Source organism: Bos indicus x Bos taurus, chromosome 9, assembly GCF_003369695.1.
Source record: "Bos indicus x Bos taurus breed Angus x Brahman F1 hybrid chromosome 9, Bos_hybrid_MaternalHap_v2.0, whole genome shotgun sequence".
In the NCBI taxonomy this organism is placed as follows: Eukaryota; Metazoa; Chordata; class Mammalia; order Artiodactyla; family Bovidae; genus Bos; species Bos indicus x Bos taurus.
In genome coordinates, this window is record NC_040084.1 from 73885917 (window position 1) to 73904839 (window position 18923).

The window sequence follows — 18923 nt, forward strand, 5'->3', positions numbered from 1 at the left end:
AATTTTATGAGGGTAAGGGCTTCTGGGTTAATCTGTTTGTGCTTTTCACTGCTGCATCTCCAGCACTTACAACAGAGCCTGGTACAGAGTAGGCAATCGGTCACTATTTGTTGCTATTGAATGAAGGTCCAGAACCACTCTTCCGTTTATCTCAAAACCAGGTTCTTCTCTTGGTCTTCCCCAAGTCAGTGTGTGGCAACTCTATGTGTTTGCTCAAGCCAGGATCCTGGAAAGTATCCTTGGTTCCTCTCTCTCATACCCCATATCTTGAAATCTTGCCAATTCCACACACACATACACACACACACCCCCCTCCAAAATTTGGCCGTCTCATTCTGTCCACTGCTTACACCCAAATTCAAGCTGTTATTGCAATGCCCTCATTATTGGTCTCCCTGCCTCAACTCTGGCTCCCCTAGAGCCTATTTTCTGCACAGAAGATAAAGGAAATCATAGGCTTTCTTTAGTTCAAAACAGTTCTGTTAGGTTTTCTACCTGGGGATGAATTCTAATCCTCTACAGGGCCTGTGAGATGCTTCCAGATCTTGTCCCAGACATACCTCCCTGAACCCATTTCTTCCTGTTATCCGTTGTCTTCCAGCCACTCTATTTCCCTTTCTGTGTCAACATGCCAAGTATTCACCTGCCTCAGGCCTTCACACTGTTCCTCTGCCTCGCAGCAGAGCCACAGGTGACCGCTTTTTACTTCATTCAGAACTTTGCTCCCATTTGCTTTAAAAGCATGCATCCCTAATCATCATTTCTTAAACAACACACACCTGTGCATATGTGCACACACACAGATACACCTCTGTGCCCTTATTTTCCTTTATTTCAAAGCCCTTATTATCAACTGACATTATATATTAACCTATTTTTATTGCCTATCTTCCCTCTTCTCCAAAAGCTAAACTACATTAAAGCAGATACCACCTGTTTTGTTCCCACTTCTGTATCTTGAACATCAAACACGAACCCCAACAACTACGTCTCACTTAACTCTAGTATGTAGAATCTCAGACAGCTATCAATATCTTCTTTCTCAAAGCATCTGTATTCATATTTGAAAAAGGACTCACCTTTCTTGAAAGTTGCGCTTACCCCTAAAACATTGTCTAAGGCAATGGAGAAATCAGATTGGTCAGTCTGGGTCACGTGCCCCTTATAGTTCTTTTGGAGGGGAGGGTCTTAAGGGAAAGGCTATGCAGTCTCTAGATAGAGGAAGGAAAGTCTCCAAAGGGGGAAAAAAAGAGAGGTTCTGTTAGAAGAATGGGGCGGGGGGGAAGAAGGGAGAGGATATGGGGGAGGCAGGAACAACAGATGGCCACCACCGAGATTTTCCAGAGTGGGAAGAGAAATACAGGGATGAGCTGGGGGCCCTGGTAGAGGATGTCTCCCTAAATAACTGTACCTTCACACAGTTTGGGCGAGAACGTGCTGAAGCCCCCGGCATGCTTGTGTGGCATCCCTGTGCCCTGCTTCTTGAATGAGTCCCCGTGGGGAGTTGCAGGAGGGATCTCCATGGCATGAATAATCCTGACGCTTCACCACAGAAGCTGGAGGAAAGAGAGAAAAGCAGGGACCAGCAGCATAAACATAATTTCTGTTCTTCACTACACAGAATATCATTCACCAGCACATACATTGGCGCAAGTCTGCCTCCACGGCGATCAAGATTAACAACTCTTTGAGGGAAGGGTAAAAACGAATGAGTTCAAAAACAAGCAACAGCTGGCTAGCGGGCAAAGGTACATACACACGCATTGGGGGAAAATAGAAATCTTTGCCGCTCTCATCAAGCTCAGTGTTTCTCGTCTTGTTTTGTTTTCAGATACACCTCGCTGCAAGGTATTTTAAATTGTTAAAATTTATTCCTGAAAATAGAAAATGTGTCTTGGGTGCTCCTGAGAGTGGGGTGCCCAGGCTCACCACAGGCACACACACACACACACACACACACATTCTTCCCATAGCACAGCACTTTAAAATTAATAGCACATGCAGAGGAAAAACTAAACCCTTTGACGTCACTCTTGAAATGAGGAAACATAAACAGAAAAGGCTCCACTCCAGTAAGCTGCCAGAGTTGAAGCCGATTGGTCTCTGCTTTTCCTTGCCTGTGGCAACTGACAGCACCTCCCAGCCCAGCAGGCCGGCTGCCTGCTCCCCCAGCCAGTCGGTGGGTCTGGGCGCTGCAGCAGCCTCAGCTCCATCCCAGCGCTTGCTGGGAGAAACGTGGTGTCCTCACCCACAGAGAATCTCTTTCTACCTTCCTTCCTTCCTTCCCGATCTCTCTGTGTGCTTTTGTTTTTCTTTCTTTCTTTCTTTCTTTTTTTCCTTATTTTTTCTTAATTATATTTGTAATCCTGGATGAAGTTGCTGGATTCCGCAGCACAAGTCTTCATGAACAAGCGGCAGCGCTCAGAGATTTCACGGCATTCAGAGGTCACAGAACTGCCACTATGGTTAAATGTCTTGTTTAATGGTTGAGGTAGGTACGACAGATTTCAGCGGCAACTCATTTTTCTTGAGAGAATCCCAGGAGAGAGATGGCAGGAGTTTTATTTTAAATGAACCTGTATGTATATATTTTTTGGTCTGTGATTGTTACTACAGCAACCAGCTTTTGAATTTCCTTCCTTTTTCTAGGCGAACTGACTAAACATTATCACTTACCCTGAATTAACTGTTTCATTCCAAGCAGCCTAATGAGACACTCTGGCCTTTTCACTGCTCTTTGAGCCCCTCCTGAGAGGGTTGTTTTTTCCCCTTTGGTTTTTTTTTTTTTTTTTTTTTTTAATGAATGCAATATTTCTTCTCCAATGTAAATCTTAGAGTTGAGTCAGTTTTTCTTTTTGGTGGGACAGGACAGGAAAATACTGGTAAAGAGATTGGTGAGGGTTGTGGAACAGGGGAAAAGAAATTCCGTTTTTCTTTTGAGTTTGTTATGTTGGTTGATAGAAGATGAAGAAATTAGTAGGAAGGGAGAAAGAAGCTAATAATGAGACCGAAGGTAAAAAAAAAAACCTATGGAAGATGTGTCCGAAATATGAACTCTTGGGGAAAATGCAATTTATCAATTTGTTGCATTTTTAAAAATGTTCTGGATTTGGAAGTCAACAGAGGAGATCCAGGCACTGAGTTATATGATCAAATGCCTTAGATCTCCTTATTTATACAGGAGAATAAAACTTCTTTCTTAGCACTGCAAATTTGCTAATTGTCTTCTCCTACAATAGGTTGAAAGCAGAGTGAGATATTTAATTATGGACTTGAGTGAGTGATCCTGGGAACTAATTAACCATCTATAGGTTCTGTTCTTCATGTGTTTGGCTAGAATAACTATTAAAATGTTAGACTAAACCTCTTTGCCCCTGAAAGCAGGCATATGTATTTATATACATAAACCACTAAATGTTGCAGGAAGCAGGGCAATTAAACCCAGGGTAATGTTGTTTTCAATGGCAGAATATTATTGTAGGTTGAGGAGAACCTCTGCTAAAAATCATTCCTATCTAGAGTCAATTATTGTAAGAGCAATTCAAATAATATATGGTTAATATGGATTTCCTTATTATCCTTCTCAAAGTTATGCAATAACAAGTAAGACAGGATTGTTTGAAACCATTACTCTGTTTCCAAAATTTCTTGATATTTTTCAAAGGTTTCTATTCTCAACATTAAGAGAAATTTCTAAAACTGGGTCATGTTAGCAGTAAGATTAAGCAAGGTGTGAAACACTGTGCATTTCAAAGAATTATGAAATTAACTAAGAGTGTAATGTACCAAGTTAAGAACTGCAAAAATATTAGCCCTGAAATGCAGAGGATGTGATGTGAATGGACAATTGCTTTTCTGCAGTGCCTAGTGAGAAAACAAGGACTTTGTGTGTTGCAAATGCCTAACTGCCGCTCCTCCATTTCCTCTGCTTTATCTTTTATTACTGGCTGGTGAAACAAAGACGAGTGTCAGTAGTTACGTTTTGATTGACATTTTCTCTAATACAGTGAAGTCGCTTTATGTATGAAGTAGAAGCCCAAAGTTAACAAGTTGCAACTCCAGAGTCTGTATCCTCTTTATAAGGTTTTTCACCTGACACTGTAAGCTGTCTGGTTTCAGAGTGTACTCTATTGAACATAAGACAAAATCAGTGGTGACTGTATATATGTCAGCCAATTAACTGGGAGAAACTCTTATGAATCAAGTGACTTAGGGCAAAGATGGAAAACTCCAAGATGTGTCAGGAGCAGACATCAACTTAGAAAAAATAACTGCCCCAGTACATTTTGTAATGCCTTACATGATGTTCAGCATAAAGTTCCCCATTGTCAGTTCTCAATTAATACCTATTTAAAATGTTTGCTGAGAATTTACTACCCTTCATATATTATAATTTAAATAAATTTCAAATATGGTATTTTCAACTGTTTTTGAAAAAAGTTTTTGATGTTAAAGTCCAACCTGACATATAATCTAGTTAGGAGGGCATTTTGAACATTGACTGGTGTTCTTTTCAGTCAAAGGAACCTGTTACCCAAAACAGATGCAAAAGTAAGTTTCCTCAAAGTGAGATGGTACCGCCTGGGAAATGCCTCTGACTAGGAATTAATCTTCCAAAGTTGACTTTGTTAACAAGGCTCCAATCATAGGGGAAGCTGCATGTTGACTCACAGAACATGGTATTGGAAGGAATACTTTAAGCAGTAAACTAATCCCAAGCAAGACCAAAAGATCTTCATTATATTAAATAGAAGTATCAAAAGTGAGAATCAGAATAGACTTCAGAACATCTAAATGTAAAACCTATTAGGTGTTCTAAGTGGTCTAACTCGCATTGACTGGTAGCAGGTAATTTATCGAAGGAGGTAGGTAACTTACTGAAGAATCCTCAGTGTTCAAAAATTTTTACCCAAAGACTCCACCATCCCATGGATTCAAGTTATCTGTCCCAGATAAATTCACAGACAAGCAGGGAGCTCTCTTCTAGGAGGTGCGTCTAGCTGGGGAGAAAGAGGTTTGGCATTTGGAAATGCAGTGAGAACCTCTGTATCAGTGCCTTCCCATGGTGGCATCTCCATTTCTCCTCAGAGCTTCCCCAGGGGCATCCTCACGTTTCCTAAGAATGAGCCTTGGGGAGCATATCTATCGCTCATGTCAGAGCCATGGGTGTCAGGACCATTGACTTTACAGTCCCCAGGTGTCAGGACCATTGACTTTACAAGCATCCTAGATGACTTTGTGAACATGCTAACTTTGATTCCTGAGGTGATGCACACTTGGTGTATTGTGTGTGTGTTATGCCTGACTATTTGCAACTCCATGGACTGTAGCCTGCCAGGTTCTTCTGTCCATGCCAGTTTCCAGACAAGAATACTGGAATGTGTTGCCGTTTACTACTCCAGGGGATCTTCCCAACCCAGAGATCAAACCTGTGTCTTTTGCGTCTCCTGCATTGGCAGGCAGATTCTTTACTATCGTGCCACCTGGTAAATAAACAATGAGTCACTTGGTATATTAACAATCTTTAAAGTGATGATACAGAAGTTTGGGGGAGAAATGGGGAAAAAAGGATGTAGAATGGACTTCTCCAGGTCAGAATACTAGAGTGGGTAGCCTTTCCCTTCTCCAGGGGATTTTCCTAACCCAGAGATCGAACCCAGGTCTCCTGCATTGCAGGCAGAGATTCTTTACCAGCTGAGCCACAAGGGAAGCCCAAGAATACTGGAGTGGGTAGCCTATCCCTTCTCTAGCAGATCTTCCTGACCCAGGAATCAAACCAGGGTCTCCTGCAGGCAGATTCTTTACCAAGTGAGCTATCAGGGAAGCCCAAGTATAACCCAAAGTGACAATATCTACTATATTCCAGGCATGTTAGAGATTTGAATGGAGTGCAATGAAATGTGTCAACATTCTAGTGTATAATCAAGGCAGTTATACATTCCCAAGAATCGCTTAGGTATCCAGATGATTTAATTTGTACCCAGAAAGAGATTGCATGGCGCACACTAGAAAGAGGAACAGATAGAGACGGGACCAGTGGGCACCCTTATTCAGGCTCTAACTAGTTGGGAAACACTTGCTTACTCTTGATCCCAGTTTCATCGCCTATAAATGAAACTGGTTGTATTGGATTATTTCTTACAGTCTTTTTTTGATCAAACTTTTTATAGCATTCTTATCTGGGAATTTAAAAAATTCTATTTGTATATAAAAATGTGAGTGTCAGACTTTTATTTTAAAAATTACTATATGTTTTCCACATGTCAAGATGTGGATAATATATATGTAGTGATATCCATAAAAAATATAATGTTTAAGGGAGCCAAAGTTTTTCCATTGGTTGATTAAGCTATTGTACAGGTTTGAGATGGTGAATTAAATTAGCGCATTGGTAGTTTCTCTATCGTCACTTGAATTTGGAACCATAAGAGTTCCAAAAAGCAAGAGTCCTTCAAGAACTTTGACAGCAACCCCAGATGCCAGTAGCCAGTTGGTACAAGCAAGAATGTTTCCTAAACTGTGATGGGCTTGACCACTGATGCGGTGTCATATGGCAGGAATGTCCTTTGTGTCAAGAAACCAATATCCCAAAGTGGCTCAGAAGAACTGTGTGAGTTAAGGCAAATTTCTTCAACTTTGGAGGCCTCAATTTCCTCTGCTTTAAGATGAAGATCTTGGAATACTTCTAGGGTGACTTTTTCCTTTCCAGATTCTGTGCTTCACCATGATAGGTTAATAGTGACTCGTTAGCATTAAACTCTTCTTATTCTTCCACCTCTCCCATCCTTCATTTCTTCTACTTCCCTTAAAAGTTTGCCTGTATTCAATTATCCAAATTTATATAATTTCACCTCCAAAATACCGTCATTGTCAAGGGAAAACAGAAACAAGTCCCTGGGTTTTGGGCAATTTCTCTACAGGCTGACTATGGCTCCCCAGGGAAGACCGTGTGTCCTCCCCCCATTTCTGTCCTCTGAGGCTGACATGCACATGCCCATGGCTGTAGCACCCCTTCAGACAGTAAAGGGACATGCTTTGAGTTCACTGTATCTGGAGACTTTAATGTGACAAGTGTCTTTTTCCTAAGTGCCAATCATTGTCTTAGGCTTTCTGTATTATTTCACTTTAATATCTCCTCTGCTCCAATTCTGGTTTCTTTAGAGAATAACTGAACGTGTGTTAATAACTAAGTTGGAGGAATCCTCAGAAGAAGAATGTTTTTGGTGAATTGATTGTCCATTGAGAATCTGCTGGTAGGATCCTCCTTGGGTCAGAGCATTCTTGCTGGCATCTCCTTGGGTGTTGATTTACAGTTAGCATCTCAAGTGTGGAGAATAGGGAGCAAGGTTTGTAGCTTCAGATAAACCTAAAAATAACATGACACAAAACACACATAAGCCTTATTAAGCAATATATAATTCTTAATATACTAGTGTGTAAATAAATACCCCAGTATTTTCAAAATTAAAATCCTTTCTTGGATGCTTTGCACATTTATTTATATACAGTAAAGAAGCATGAAAATAACAGCCTTAGTCAATATATTAGTAAATAAAGCTTGTTTTATTCATACCCCTCCATCCTTTCCTGTCCGTCCACACTTCCTTTCTTCCCTCCTGCCTGTTTCCTTTTCTTCTCTTTCTTGCATTTGTAAGGAGAAGATGGAAAAATTAAGATTGATAATGAGACTTTGATGGCATTTCCTCTTATAAAATTTGAAGTTTTTTTGTTTTAGTTTTCCTTTCTAGTGGCTGGTGAATTTGCATAAAATTTTTCATTAAAGTTCCTGCTCAGATTCTTTTCTTATTATTAGCTTTTATGTTTTAGATTCATAATTAACATATAAATAAATATAACAGACATCCTTTCTACATGATGAAAATCATCATTACCTACTTACTGCTTCAAACACACAGAAAAAGATTTTGTTCAAAACAGAAGTTTATACATGATTTAAATATACTAAAGGATCTTTGAGAGTTTTAAGAATATTCTTCTTTTCCTTTGAGATGGCAAGTGGAGTCCAGGGTCAGTTTGGTGTGAGGAGGTATTTCCGTGGTTTCAGATCAAGACATAGGAGGTTAGTATATACCTGTGCTTGTGTGCTAAGTCACATCAATCCTGTCCAGCTCTTTGTGACCCTGTGGACTGTAGCCCACCAGGCTTCTCTGCCTATGGAATTTTCCAGGCCGGAGTACTGGAGTGGGTTGCCATGCCCTTCTTCAGGGGATCTTCCCTAAACTGGTCAAAATTTGATATCTAAAATAAAGATACTTAACATTCAATATTTTACATATTCTTTGACTCTAGTAAATCTTAGTCTAAGAACACATCAAATAATGTTTATTTTTGCCTTCTTTGTAATATAAAAACTCAGAACTATCTAAACTAATAATAGGTGAGTTATTGAGTTCATTATTTTAAATCCATAGACTAGAATATCATATTGCTATTTAAAAGAATAAGCGAGATCTACATGAACAATCTGGAATGATTTTCAAGATGTGACAAGTGGGAAAAAGCTACATTAGCATTTGTATAGCTACATATACATATTCACACACACTGTTTGAAAATGTCTACAAATTCAAATAAAAACAACAATGGAAGCCTCTAGGATGTAAATACTGTAGAATTGCTCAACTTTTCTCACCACAAGTTTATTATGTATGCAATGGAAAAATTATGGGTATCTGTTTATTTTCGCATGATATTTAAGTTAAAGGTGAGACAAAAACTAGGAAATAAAAGATAAAGAGTTCCGTTTTTTAGTTGCTTCATTAGATTCTTCCTTCAATCCTATTGCGTTTCCCTCCTTTGCCTTTGAGACAGCTGAGGAGACCAGCTTGTCCCTAAAGTGAAGAGAGAGATAGCCCAACTTTCCTGCTTGAGTACCTGTGGACCAATCATTTCGCAGGGCACCCAGTGTCCTCACGTACAAAACGAGAGTCTTAGTCGAGCTCAGAATTCCTTCCAGCTTTCATATGTGTTTCAGAGTTTTCATAAGAAAACTTGCTGGCCTGCTGCCTGACAACTATTTGAGACTTTTCTCCATAAACTAAATGTACATATTTTACTCAATATATTTTATTGGTTTGAGCGCTTTAAACTTTCTGTTTTAGAATTAGTTTGGTTTAATTTTTCAAATTAAATATGTACATATTTAACACTATAGTAACACTATATTTACTCAAATAGTGTTTAAGGAAACCACCCATCATAGACTTTTTAAATTAAAATATGCTATAATATCATTTATGCATAAAACATTAGAAAACACTGTGTGTATTAAGATGTGTATTTTGCGCAGTAATACAAGCAACAAATGCTTCAGTTTCAATATGATTTATACATTTCTTGGTTTTTCAGGAGGGAAAAAAAAAAACTTTCATTTCCCTTTCCCATTATGCCACTTGCCAGCTGTGTCCAGCCAGATGAAAGAACTCAGTCATTTACAAAAGTGTAGATGCATTCTTGTAAAAGGAGATGCTGCAGTAATACAGAAGTCTAAAGAATGCCTCGATTTAGAAAAGATCATTAAATTTAAGGAAAAAGTGGTTTTCCCTGGGATAAAAATACAGTATATTTCCATGTCCTTCAGACTAGTGTTCTTGTTTTTCAATGAAATAAAAATAATTTCAATTTGGTTGTAGTTTGATTTGGAAAATGTATTGGTCATTTAAATTATTTAGTAATTTTTATTTTCTGTTTTTCTAGACCTTTTTTAATTGTGCTTGGAGTGAAGAACAATCTTTAAGTTAAAACAAAAGGGACAGACACAAAACAGAAATTTGTATGATAGGAGACTTGAATGACATTCTAGATTTTTCTCTATACATTTCTCTTAATTTTTTTTTAAGAAAAAAAAATTGTTGATCATTTAAAAATAACCCAATGGCTAATAATAAAGTAGCTGAGAATTACTATCTTCTATCTTCTTTTTCATTAATTTGTTGCCTCTAAGTGTCTGTGTGAGTGCATGAGAGAGAGAGAGGGCAAACCCTTCTTAAACATGAAAACAAATGTACGTGAAAACAAATATACATAAAAACTTTTAAAATGGTATTCATGTCAGAAACAGTGAATTGGAGAACATAGCTATTTAAAATATGTCTCCTTTAATGTAAGTCTTTTAAAAAATAGGTCAAATATATTTATTGAATTAAATGGTAATAGTATATTATTTTTTAAAAATTTAGTTTTCATATATTATGTGGAGAGAGAAGGGAAAACAGGAAGAAAACAATAAGGATCAAACTTTTTTCAAGAAAAACTAACCTTGTAACCTAAATTTCTGCATTCAAGTTCCAAATGCTGGCCTTAAGTTATTTAGCACTTTTGACTTTTAAGCCACTTAAATATGAGTTTAAAATGAGGTACATTTATGTTGTAAAATTTCTAACACACTCTCTACGCACACGGTTGGATTGGCTTTCATATTAGTCACCTAGTTCAGAGCACAAATGTCAAATCAGTTCTTTCTCAGAATCTTCCTATTAGGAAAGGATTCATTTTGCCCATTTTAATGACAAGGTAATCGAGGTTCACAGAAGTTAAAACTAATAGAGTTGAAATTGAATCCCAGCTTTTTAAATGACAGGTTTTTTTTTTTTGGTTTTCAGTGTTTCAAAAGCATTATGTTAAAATCCATCTTTGATCATTCTAAGCATAGAAAAAGTTTTAAAATTTTTACAAAATATAAAAATATCTATGTCAAAATGTTAATCTACTTGAAATATTTTTAGGAGTTTCCAGTGTATCGAGGAAACATTATTTCATTTCAAATTCATTCACAGTGACTAAATCTGACACTTTCAACTTCGGAAGTTTTGTTCTGGAAGGCAGTGTCCTGTAGTGGTAAACAGTGCAGAATCTGGCACAGTTCACTGTGGCTTGCTGATTAGCTCTGTGATCCTGAGCCAGTTAGTCTCTGAGCAGCACTCTACTTATTTATAAGATGAAGGTGTTTATAATATCTGCCTCATATGGTTGTTGAGAAGATCAAATGCACTTTATTTGTAAAGTGCTGAAAGTAATGCATGAAAAGTAGTAAGCATCATGTGTGTATGGAGTGGTATTGTTTGCTTACATTTATAAAAACTATTTCATGGAGAGTTATAAGTATTTTGGACATAGAATTGTGGGGTGCTTTAAACACTTAAGAGAAATAGAGTTTTAATTTTATTTTTAAACTAAAGCACATATGCAGAGAAATACTCAAAAGATATAAATGCACAGAATGGTCCACTAGTTACAAGTGAAGCACTGTGTAACCACTACACTGCCCAAGCCAAGAAAGAGAACATTATTACATAATTGTCACTTCAAAAATCCGCCAAGCCTCCTCCACTCTTTTCACTCATCATTATACAGTGAGATTTAGCAGATTGCTGTGTACAGCTGTGTTTTATTTCATTATTGCATAGTATCTAGTTATCTGATACTATGCAACAATTTATTCATCCATTTTACTATGGAAAAATGTTTCAATTGTATCTAGTTTTTAATATGAATAGTACTGGTCTGAGCATTCTTATGCCTGTCTTTTGATACACCAGTACATGTATTTCTGCTGACCATATGCCTAGGAATTAGTTGCTGGGCCACAGAGAATGTTTATGTTTTACTTCAGTAGAAAATTCAAAACTGCTCAAAATGGTTAAAACAATTTACACTCCCACCAACAATGTATGGTTGATACAAATGCTAATTTATAAGGTTCCTCACTAACCGTATAAATTAGCATTTAGGGGAGGTATGTAGTGATTAGTATATGGTGGTTTTAATTTGCATTTTCCTGGCTATTGATGAGTTTGAACACTTTTGCACATGTATATTAGCCATGTAAATATCTTCTTTGTGAATTATCTAAATAAGTCATTTATATATTAATTTATAGGAATTTTTAAAATGTATTTTGATACTTTTGATTGCTATTTATTGTACAAATATTTTTCTCCCATTGGTAAAATCTCCTGTTTCTCTTCTTGGTTCTCTACATTTCCATATAAATTTTTAAATTAACTTAAGATTCTTCCCTATAAAAAAGAAAAAATAACACTTTTGGGATATTGATGGATTTAGGAAGATTTGACATCTTTCCTTGAGTCTTTCAATTCATGAAGGTAGTATATTTCTTCCTTTTATTTAGGTCTTTGGTAATTTTTCTTAATAATAGCTTGTTTTGTGGTCATTTTGCATATTCCATGCTAGATATATTACTAAGCAGCTAGTATTTCGATGTTATTCTAAATAGTATCTCTTCAATTTTAATTTTTGTTACCATTATATAGTTGTTTGTTGTTATTTAGTTGCTATGGAAAACCAATTAAATGTTGGTATATCAATTTGTTGTCAGCAGACTTGCTGAACTCACTTGGAAATTCTAGTAATGTATCTGTCAATTCTTTTGATTTTCTATGTAGTCAGTCATACTATCCAAGAATGTTGGTAGGCATGTATATATTCTTCTTAAATATTGACATTTTTTTCTTATTGTAATGGCTAGGATTTTCAGTAAATTGTTAAGATAACAGTGGGTAGTACATTGTTTTCAATATTAGAAGGAAATTTTTCAACATTCTACCATTAAGTATGATATTGTCTATAATTTGGAAGTTTCCTTCTATTTCTAGTTTGTAAGTTACCATGAATAAATATTTGATTTATCAAATATTTTTTCTGATATCTACCATATGATTTTCTCTATTATTCTTTTGAGGTGGTGATTAATTTTACAATGTCAAATCCAACTTGAAATCCTGGAGTAACTCCAATTTCGTCATGATGTGTTCTGATATTTTTTAATCCATTTTTACCTTGTTTCTGGATTGCTAATAACTTTTAGGATTTTGCAGTTATGTTCATTAAGAAAAATAAGTCTAAGTTATCCTTTCTGGGATCAACCAGGTTCCATTGACCTCATAAAAATAGTTAGAAAATATTACCTTTTTAAAATTTGAAGGAGGGAGATTTATATAGATTCATGCCATTTATTCCTTAAATATTTGTTAGACATTGTAATCAAGTCCATCTAGTCCTGGAATATTTTGTGGCCAAGATTTTAGTTACAATTTTAATTTTACTAATTTTTATGGGTTATTCAGATTCTCTACTTTTATTTTCAGTTTTGGTACGTTGTGTATTTCTAGGTCAGAATTTAGTAATTTTATCAAAATTTAGTAATTGGCATAAGGTGCTCATAATTCTCTGCTTTTTAGGCTAACTTTTTATTCTTACTCTTAGTTTATTATGCCATTTCAGTTTTTCTTGTTTTTCTCCAATGGTTTTGCCAAGATCAATTTTAGATATTTCAAGTAAAAACTTTTCACTTTTTAAATTCTCTTTATTTATGTGTATTTATTGTCTGTTTATTCATTTTAGTCCTTTATTATTTCCTTTTTTCTTCTTTCTTTAGATTTATTTTCCTAAGTTTTTTTCTATTTTCTCAGGGTTTTTTTTTTCCCCTTGGCTCATAGCATTTCATTTTTTCTTCCTTTTCAATATATACATTTAAACCAATAAACTTTTCTCTAATTTGCATCCCCAAATTTAGTATTTCCATGATCAGATAGCTCAAAAAAATTTCAATTGTAACTTCTTTTTGGACACTTAGATTATTTAGATGTGATTTATTAATTTTCAAACATATTGGGATTTTATAGTTATCTTTTTGTGACTGTTTCCTAGTATAATCTGCTGTGGTCATGATTCATAATTGATAATTCATGATCTAGATCATTGAGATTTGGTGTAGCTTATATGTATGATCCAACATATATCAACTTTTACACATGTTTCACATACATTTGAAATGAATTTGGACTCTGGCTGTTAGGTACTGCACTCTATGCAAGTCAATTGGTGGTGGCTGTCTCTAAGCCGTGTCGGACTTTTGCCAACCCATGGACTTCCAGGCTCCTCTGTCCATGAGATTTTTCCAGGCAAAAAGACTGGAGTGATTGCCATTTCCTTCTCCAGGGGATCTTCCTGACCCAAGGATCACACCAGAGTCTCCTGCATTGCAGGTGGAACTTTACCACTGAGCCACCAGGGAAACCTATACGGGTCAGTTCAGTTCAGCAGCTCAGTTGTGTCCAACTCTTTGCGACTCCATGGACTGCAGCACACCAGGCTTCCCTCTCCATCACCAACTCCTGGAGCTTGGTCAAACTCATGTCCATTGAGTCGGTGATGCCATCCAACCTTTCTCATCCTCTGTCATCCCATTCTCCTCCTTCCTTCAATCTTCCCCAGCATCAGGGACTTTTGCAGTGAGTCAGTTCTTTGCATCAGGTGGCCAAAGTATTGGAGCTTCAGCTTCAGCATCAGTCTTTCCAATGAATATTCAGGACTGATTTCCTTTAGGATTGACTGGTTTGATCTTGCAGTCTAAGGGACTCTCAAGAGTCTTCTCCAGCACCACAGTTCAGAAGCATCGATTCTTCGGCAATCAACTTTCTTTATGGTCCAATTCTCACATCCATACATGACTACTGGAAAAACCATAGGTTTGACTAGACAGACGTTTGTCAGCAAAGTAATGTCTCTGCTTTTTAATATGTTGTCTAGGTTGTTCATAGCTTTGCTTTCAAGGAGCAAGAGTCTTTTAATTTCATGGCTGCAGTCACCATCTGCAGTGATTTCGGAGCCCAAGAAGATAAAGTCTATCACTGTTTCCATTTTTTCCCCATCTATTTGCCATGAAGTGATGGGACCAGATGCCATGAGCTTAAATTTTTTGAATGTTGAGCTTTAAGCCAGCTTTTTTACTTCTCTTTCACTTTCATCAAGAGGCTCTTTAGTACCTCTTCACTCTCTGCCATAAGGGTGGTGTCATCTGCATATCTGAGGTTATTGATATTTCTCCCTGCGAACTTGATTCCAGCTTGTGCTTCATCCAGCCTGGCATTTTAAATGATGTACTCTGCATATAAGTTAAATAAGCAGGGTGACAATATACAAGTCAATTAGGAAATTGTTAATCACATGAAAGTGAAATTTGCTCAGTCATGTCCAACTCTTTGCAACCCCATGGACTATACAGTTCATGGAATTCTCCAGGCCAGAATACTAGAGTGGGTAGCTGTTCCCTTCTCCAGAGGATCTTCCTCACCCAGGAATTGAACTGTGGTCTCCTGCATTGTAGGCAGTTTATTTACCAGCTGAGCTACCAGGGAAGCCCCTAATTCAGATCTAATAATTGGTTCTTAGGAAGCAAAAAAAAAAATCAGTATGTATTACAGTGGTCTATGGCCCTCCAGAGAGACTCAGTGCATCAACAGATGTATAGTGTATATGGTATTAAACTCTTTTGAAAGGAAGTGATTAGAATAAACAAATCTAAAAAGTCTCCTTAAGGAAATAGGATGGTAATGGAAAAAAAGGATGACAGATGCTTAGTTAGATACAAATTTAGAACTATTATATCATCATGGTGAATTGAAACCTGTCTCGTAATGAGACCCAGTTTTTTTTTTTTTTTTCTATTAACGATTTTGCCTTCAAGTCAACTTTAAAACCTATACAACTAGCTTTCTGTTAGCTAGTGTCTGTGTGACTTCTCTCTCATTCTCTAAATTTAAAATTTTCTATATGTTTGTGGTTTAGATATCTCTCTTTACAAGCATCGATAAGTAAATATTGTTTTATTATACAGTCTGGTATTTTTCTTTTCAGTGGAGTATTTAGTCATTTTATATTTAATGTCATAATATATTTGAATTTAAATATGCTGACTTACTATGCTATTTGCCTTTCCTGTTCTGTATTTCTTTTTGTCTCTTTGCTGTCTTTTGGATTGAATATATTTGTAATTTCATTGCCCTTTTCCTATTAGCTTGTAATTTTTACATACTTTTACATTATCTTACTGGTTACCATGGACGTTACAAGAGGTGTCTTCGCCCTAATCAAAGTACAATGCAAATTAGGACTTTTATCACTTTGTGGGAAACTTGAAAACCTTAGAATGAATGCCTTAACTACTTATGCGCTTCTTCTGAATTATATGTTATTTTTAGGTATTTAATTTTATATAATTTAAATTCCACAATAATTATTGTTATTATGGTTTCATATAGTCTTATATACTCTTCATTTCTTCCTGCATCTTTGAGATTACATATAGGATTTTCTTTAGTATAGTAATAATTTGGTCCAGTTTTGTTTTGTTTTTTTGACTGAAATGTATTGACTCTTTTTCTAATATGTATTTTTCCTGGGAAGAAAATTCTAAACTGGTAATTCTCTTCCCCCACTTTATGATGTTATTGTCTTATAACTCACTGTTTCTGTTGATGCCAGAAAATAGTCTATTTTAAAATTTATTTTTAATTGATGGATAATTGCTTTACAAAGTTGTGTTGGCTTCTGCTGCATAACAGTGTGAATCAGCTTTAAGTGTACATGTATCTCCTTCCTCTTGAGTCTCCCCACCACCTCCTCATTCCATCCATCTAGGATGTCACAGAGCACCGAGCTGAGCTCCCTGTTGCACAGCAGCTTCCCACTAGCTATCTGCTTTACACATGGTAGGGTATATGTGTCATTGCTACTCATCTTTTAAAAGTAAACTGTCCTTTTCTTAAAAAACTATCTGTAATTCTTTCTTTATAGCTTTGATTTCCAGTAGTTTTACTATGATTGCTTAGGTGAGGTTTTCTTTGTATTTATCATTATATTTTCATATAATATATGTTTTCATTATATGATGATGATGGTATTATTAGCTTCTAGATCTCTGACAAAATTCTCAGTTTTGTCTATCATATCCTTGTATATATTATATGTATTATTGAAGTCTTCGTTTTATTTATGTCTGTATCTATTGTCCTTTAGTGCCCCTGATGGGTTCACATTTCTTGCCTTTCATATGCTTGGTTATTTTTGATTAGGTACTGGACATTACATATAAAAACTATGGAGATAACTTGAGGCCTAATATGATACTCTCTTTTACCATATAGTATTTACATTTGCTTCTAGTTACTGGTGGTATTGATAGTCCTGATTGTCTTAACCTGATTTTGTGTTGAATGAATATATATGATGTGCTTAGAACAGTAGCTGGCACATACTAAGTAAGTACTATGTAGCTATCTTTTTTTTCCTTTCATTGCTTTCTTAAAAAGATATAGAAAGATGCATTAAAAGACCCCAGTATGCACCAGAAGTAAATTCTTAATTTGTTACAATTTAATTGTCTTTTATATCTGATATAAATTTTAAAATGAGAAGTTGTAATCAAATCATAAGCTAAATAGATAAAGATAAGTATGTGTTTACCTCCCATATTTCACTATAAGCAGTACTATAACCCTTGCATAGATGTTTACAACAAAGAATTACAATTGCATCAGTGCAATTACCTTATTTTATAACTATTATTTGCCAGTAGTACTTTGACAAATATTATCATTTTGGAGGTTGCTAATATCCTAAAGAGAACTTGGGTTAAATAACTATTTTTAATAGACAATTTTTCATCTGTACTGCATATTTCCAATCAAGGATATCTACCAAAATGTATTATTTAAGTCTTGATTTATGGCTTTTATGCATGGAAACTGTTATCTTATATAGTTGTTGTTCAGTCGCTAAGTTGTGTGCAACTGTTGGCGATCCCTTGGACTGTGGCACAGCAGACTTCCCAGTCCTTCACTGTCTCTAAGAGTTATCTTATTTAGTAGTTGATATGAATTAGCTATCATGAGCTATTAGCAACTTTCATTACCCAAATTGTTTCACAACTCCTAGTTCCACTCAAGGAAATCTAATATCTCTGAATGAGACATTGTGTGTTAGTCCATATGTGTTGTAAACACTTAAAATATTTTATTTTCAGTACAATAGCTATGTCCTGTGGAATGAGCAAAATATTACTCAAATCAGTTCAGTTCAGTAGCTCAGTTGTGTCCAACTCTTTGCGACTCCATGGACTGCAGCACACCAGGCTTCCCTCTCCATCACCAACTCCTAGAGCTTGCTCAAACTCATGTCCATTGAGTCAGAGATACCATCCAACCTTCTCATCCTCTGTCATCCCATTATCCTTTCTTCAATCTTCCCCAGCATCAGGGACTTTTGCAGTGAGTCAGTTCTTTGCATCAGGTGGCCAAAGTATTGGAGCTTCAGCTTCAGCATCAGTCTTTCCAATGAATATTCAGGACTGATTTCCTTTAGGATTGACTGGTTTGATCTCCTTGCAGTCCAAGGGACCCTCTAGGGTCTTCTCCAGCACCATAGTTCAGAAGCATCGATTCTTCGGCAATCAGCTTTCTTTATGGTCCAACTCTCACATCTATATATGACTACTGGAAAAACCATAGCTTTGACTAGACAGACTTTTGTCAGCGAAGTAATGTCTCTGCTCTCTAATATGCTGTCTAAGTTGTTTGTAGCTTTTCTTCCAAGGAGCAAGAGTTTTTTAATTTCATGGCTGCAGTGATTTCGGAGCCCAAGAAAATAAAGTCTGCCATTGTTTCCATTGTTTCCCCATCTATTTGCCATGAAGTGATGGGACCAGATGCCATAATCTTAGTTTTCTGAATGTTGAGTTTTAAGCCAACTTTTTCACTATTCTCTTTCACTTTTATCAGGAGGCTCTTTAGTTCTTCACTTTCTGCCATAAGGGTGGTGTCACCTGCATTTCTGAGATTACTGATATTTCTCCCTGCAATCTTGATTCCAGCTTGTGCTTCATCCAGCCTGGCATCTCTCTTCTCTGCATGTAAGTTAAATAAGCAGGGTGACAATATACAGCCTTGACGTACTCCTTTCCTGATTGGGAACCAGTCCATTGTTCCATGTCTGGTTTTAACTGTTGCTTCTTGATTTGCACACAGATTTCTCAGGAGTTGGGTAAGGTGGTCTGGTATTCCCATCTCTTTAAGAATTTTCCACAGTTTTTTGCGATTCACGCA

General features: G+C 36.4%; 1 protein-coding gene across 1 annotated transcript in view; it reads left to right on the plus strand.

The window, feature by feature from the left end:
• Positions 1-2075: 2075 nt before the first annotated feature.
• PDE7B (phosphodiesterase 7B) overlaps positions 2076-18923 on the plus strand; it is a 348202-nt gene continuing 331354 nt past the window's right edge. The window contains exon 1 of the mRNA XM_027551638.1: positions 2076-2491. Within this exon, the coding sequence (XP_027407439.1) occupies positions 2471-2491 (21 nt within the window). The 5' untranslated portion in view covers positions 2076-2470. The remainder of the gene's footprint in view (positions 2492-18923) is intronic.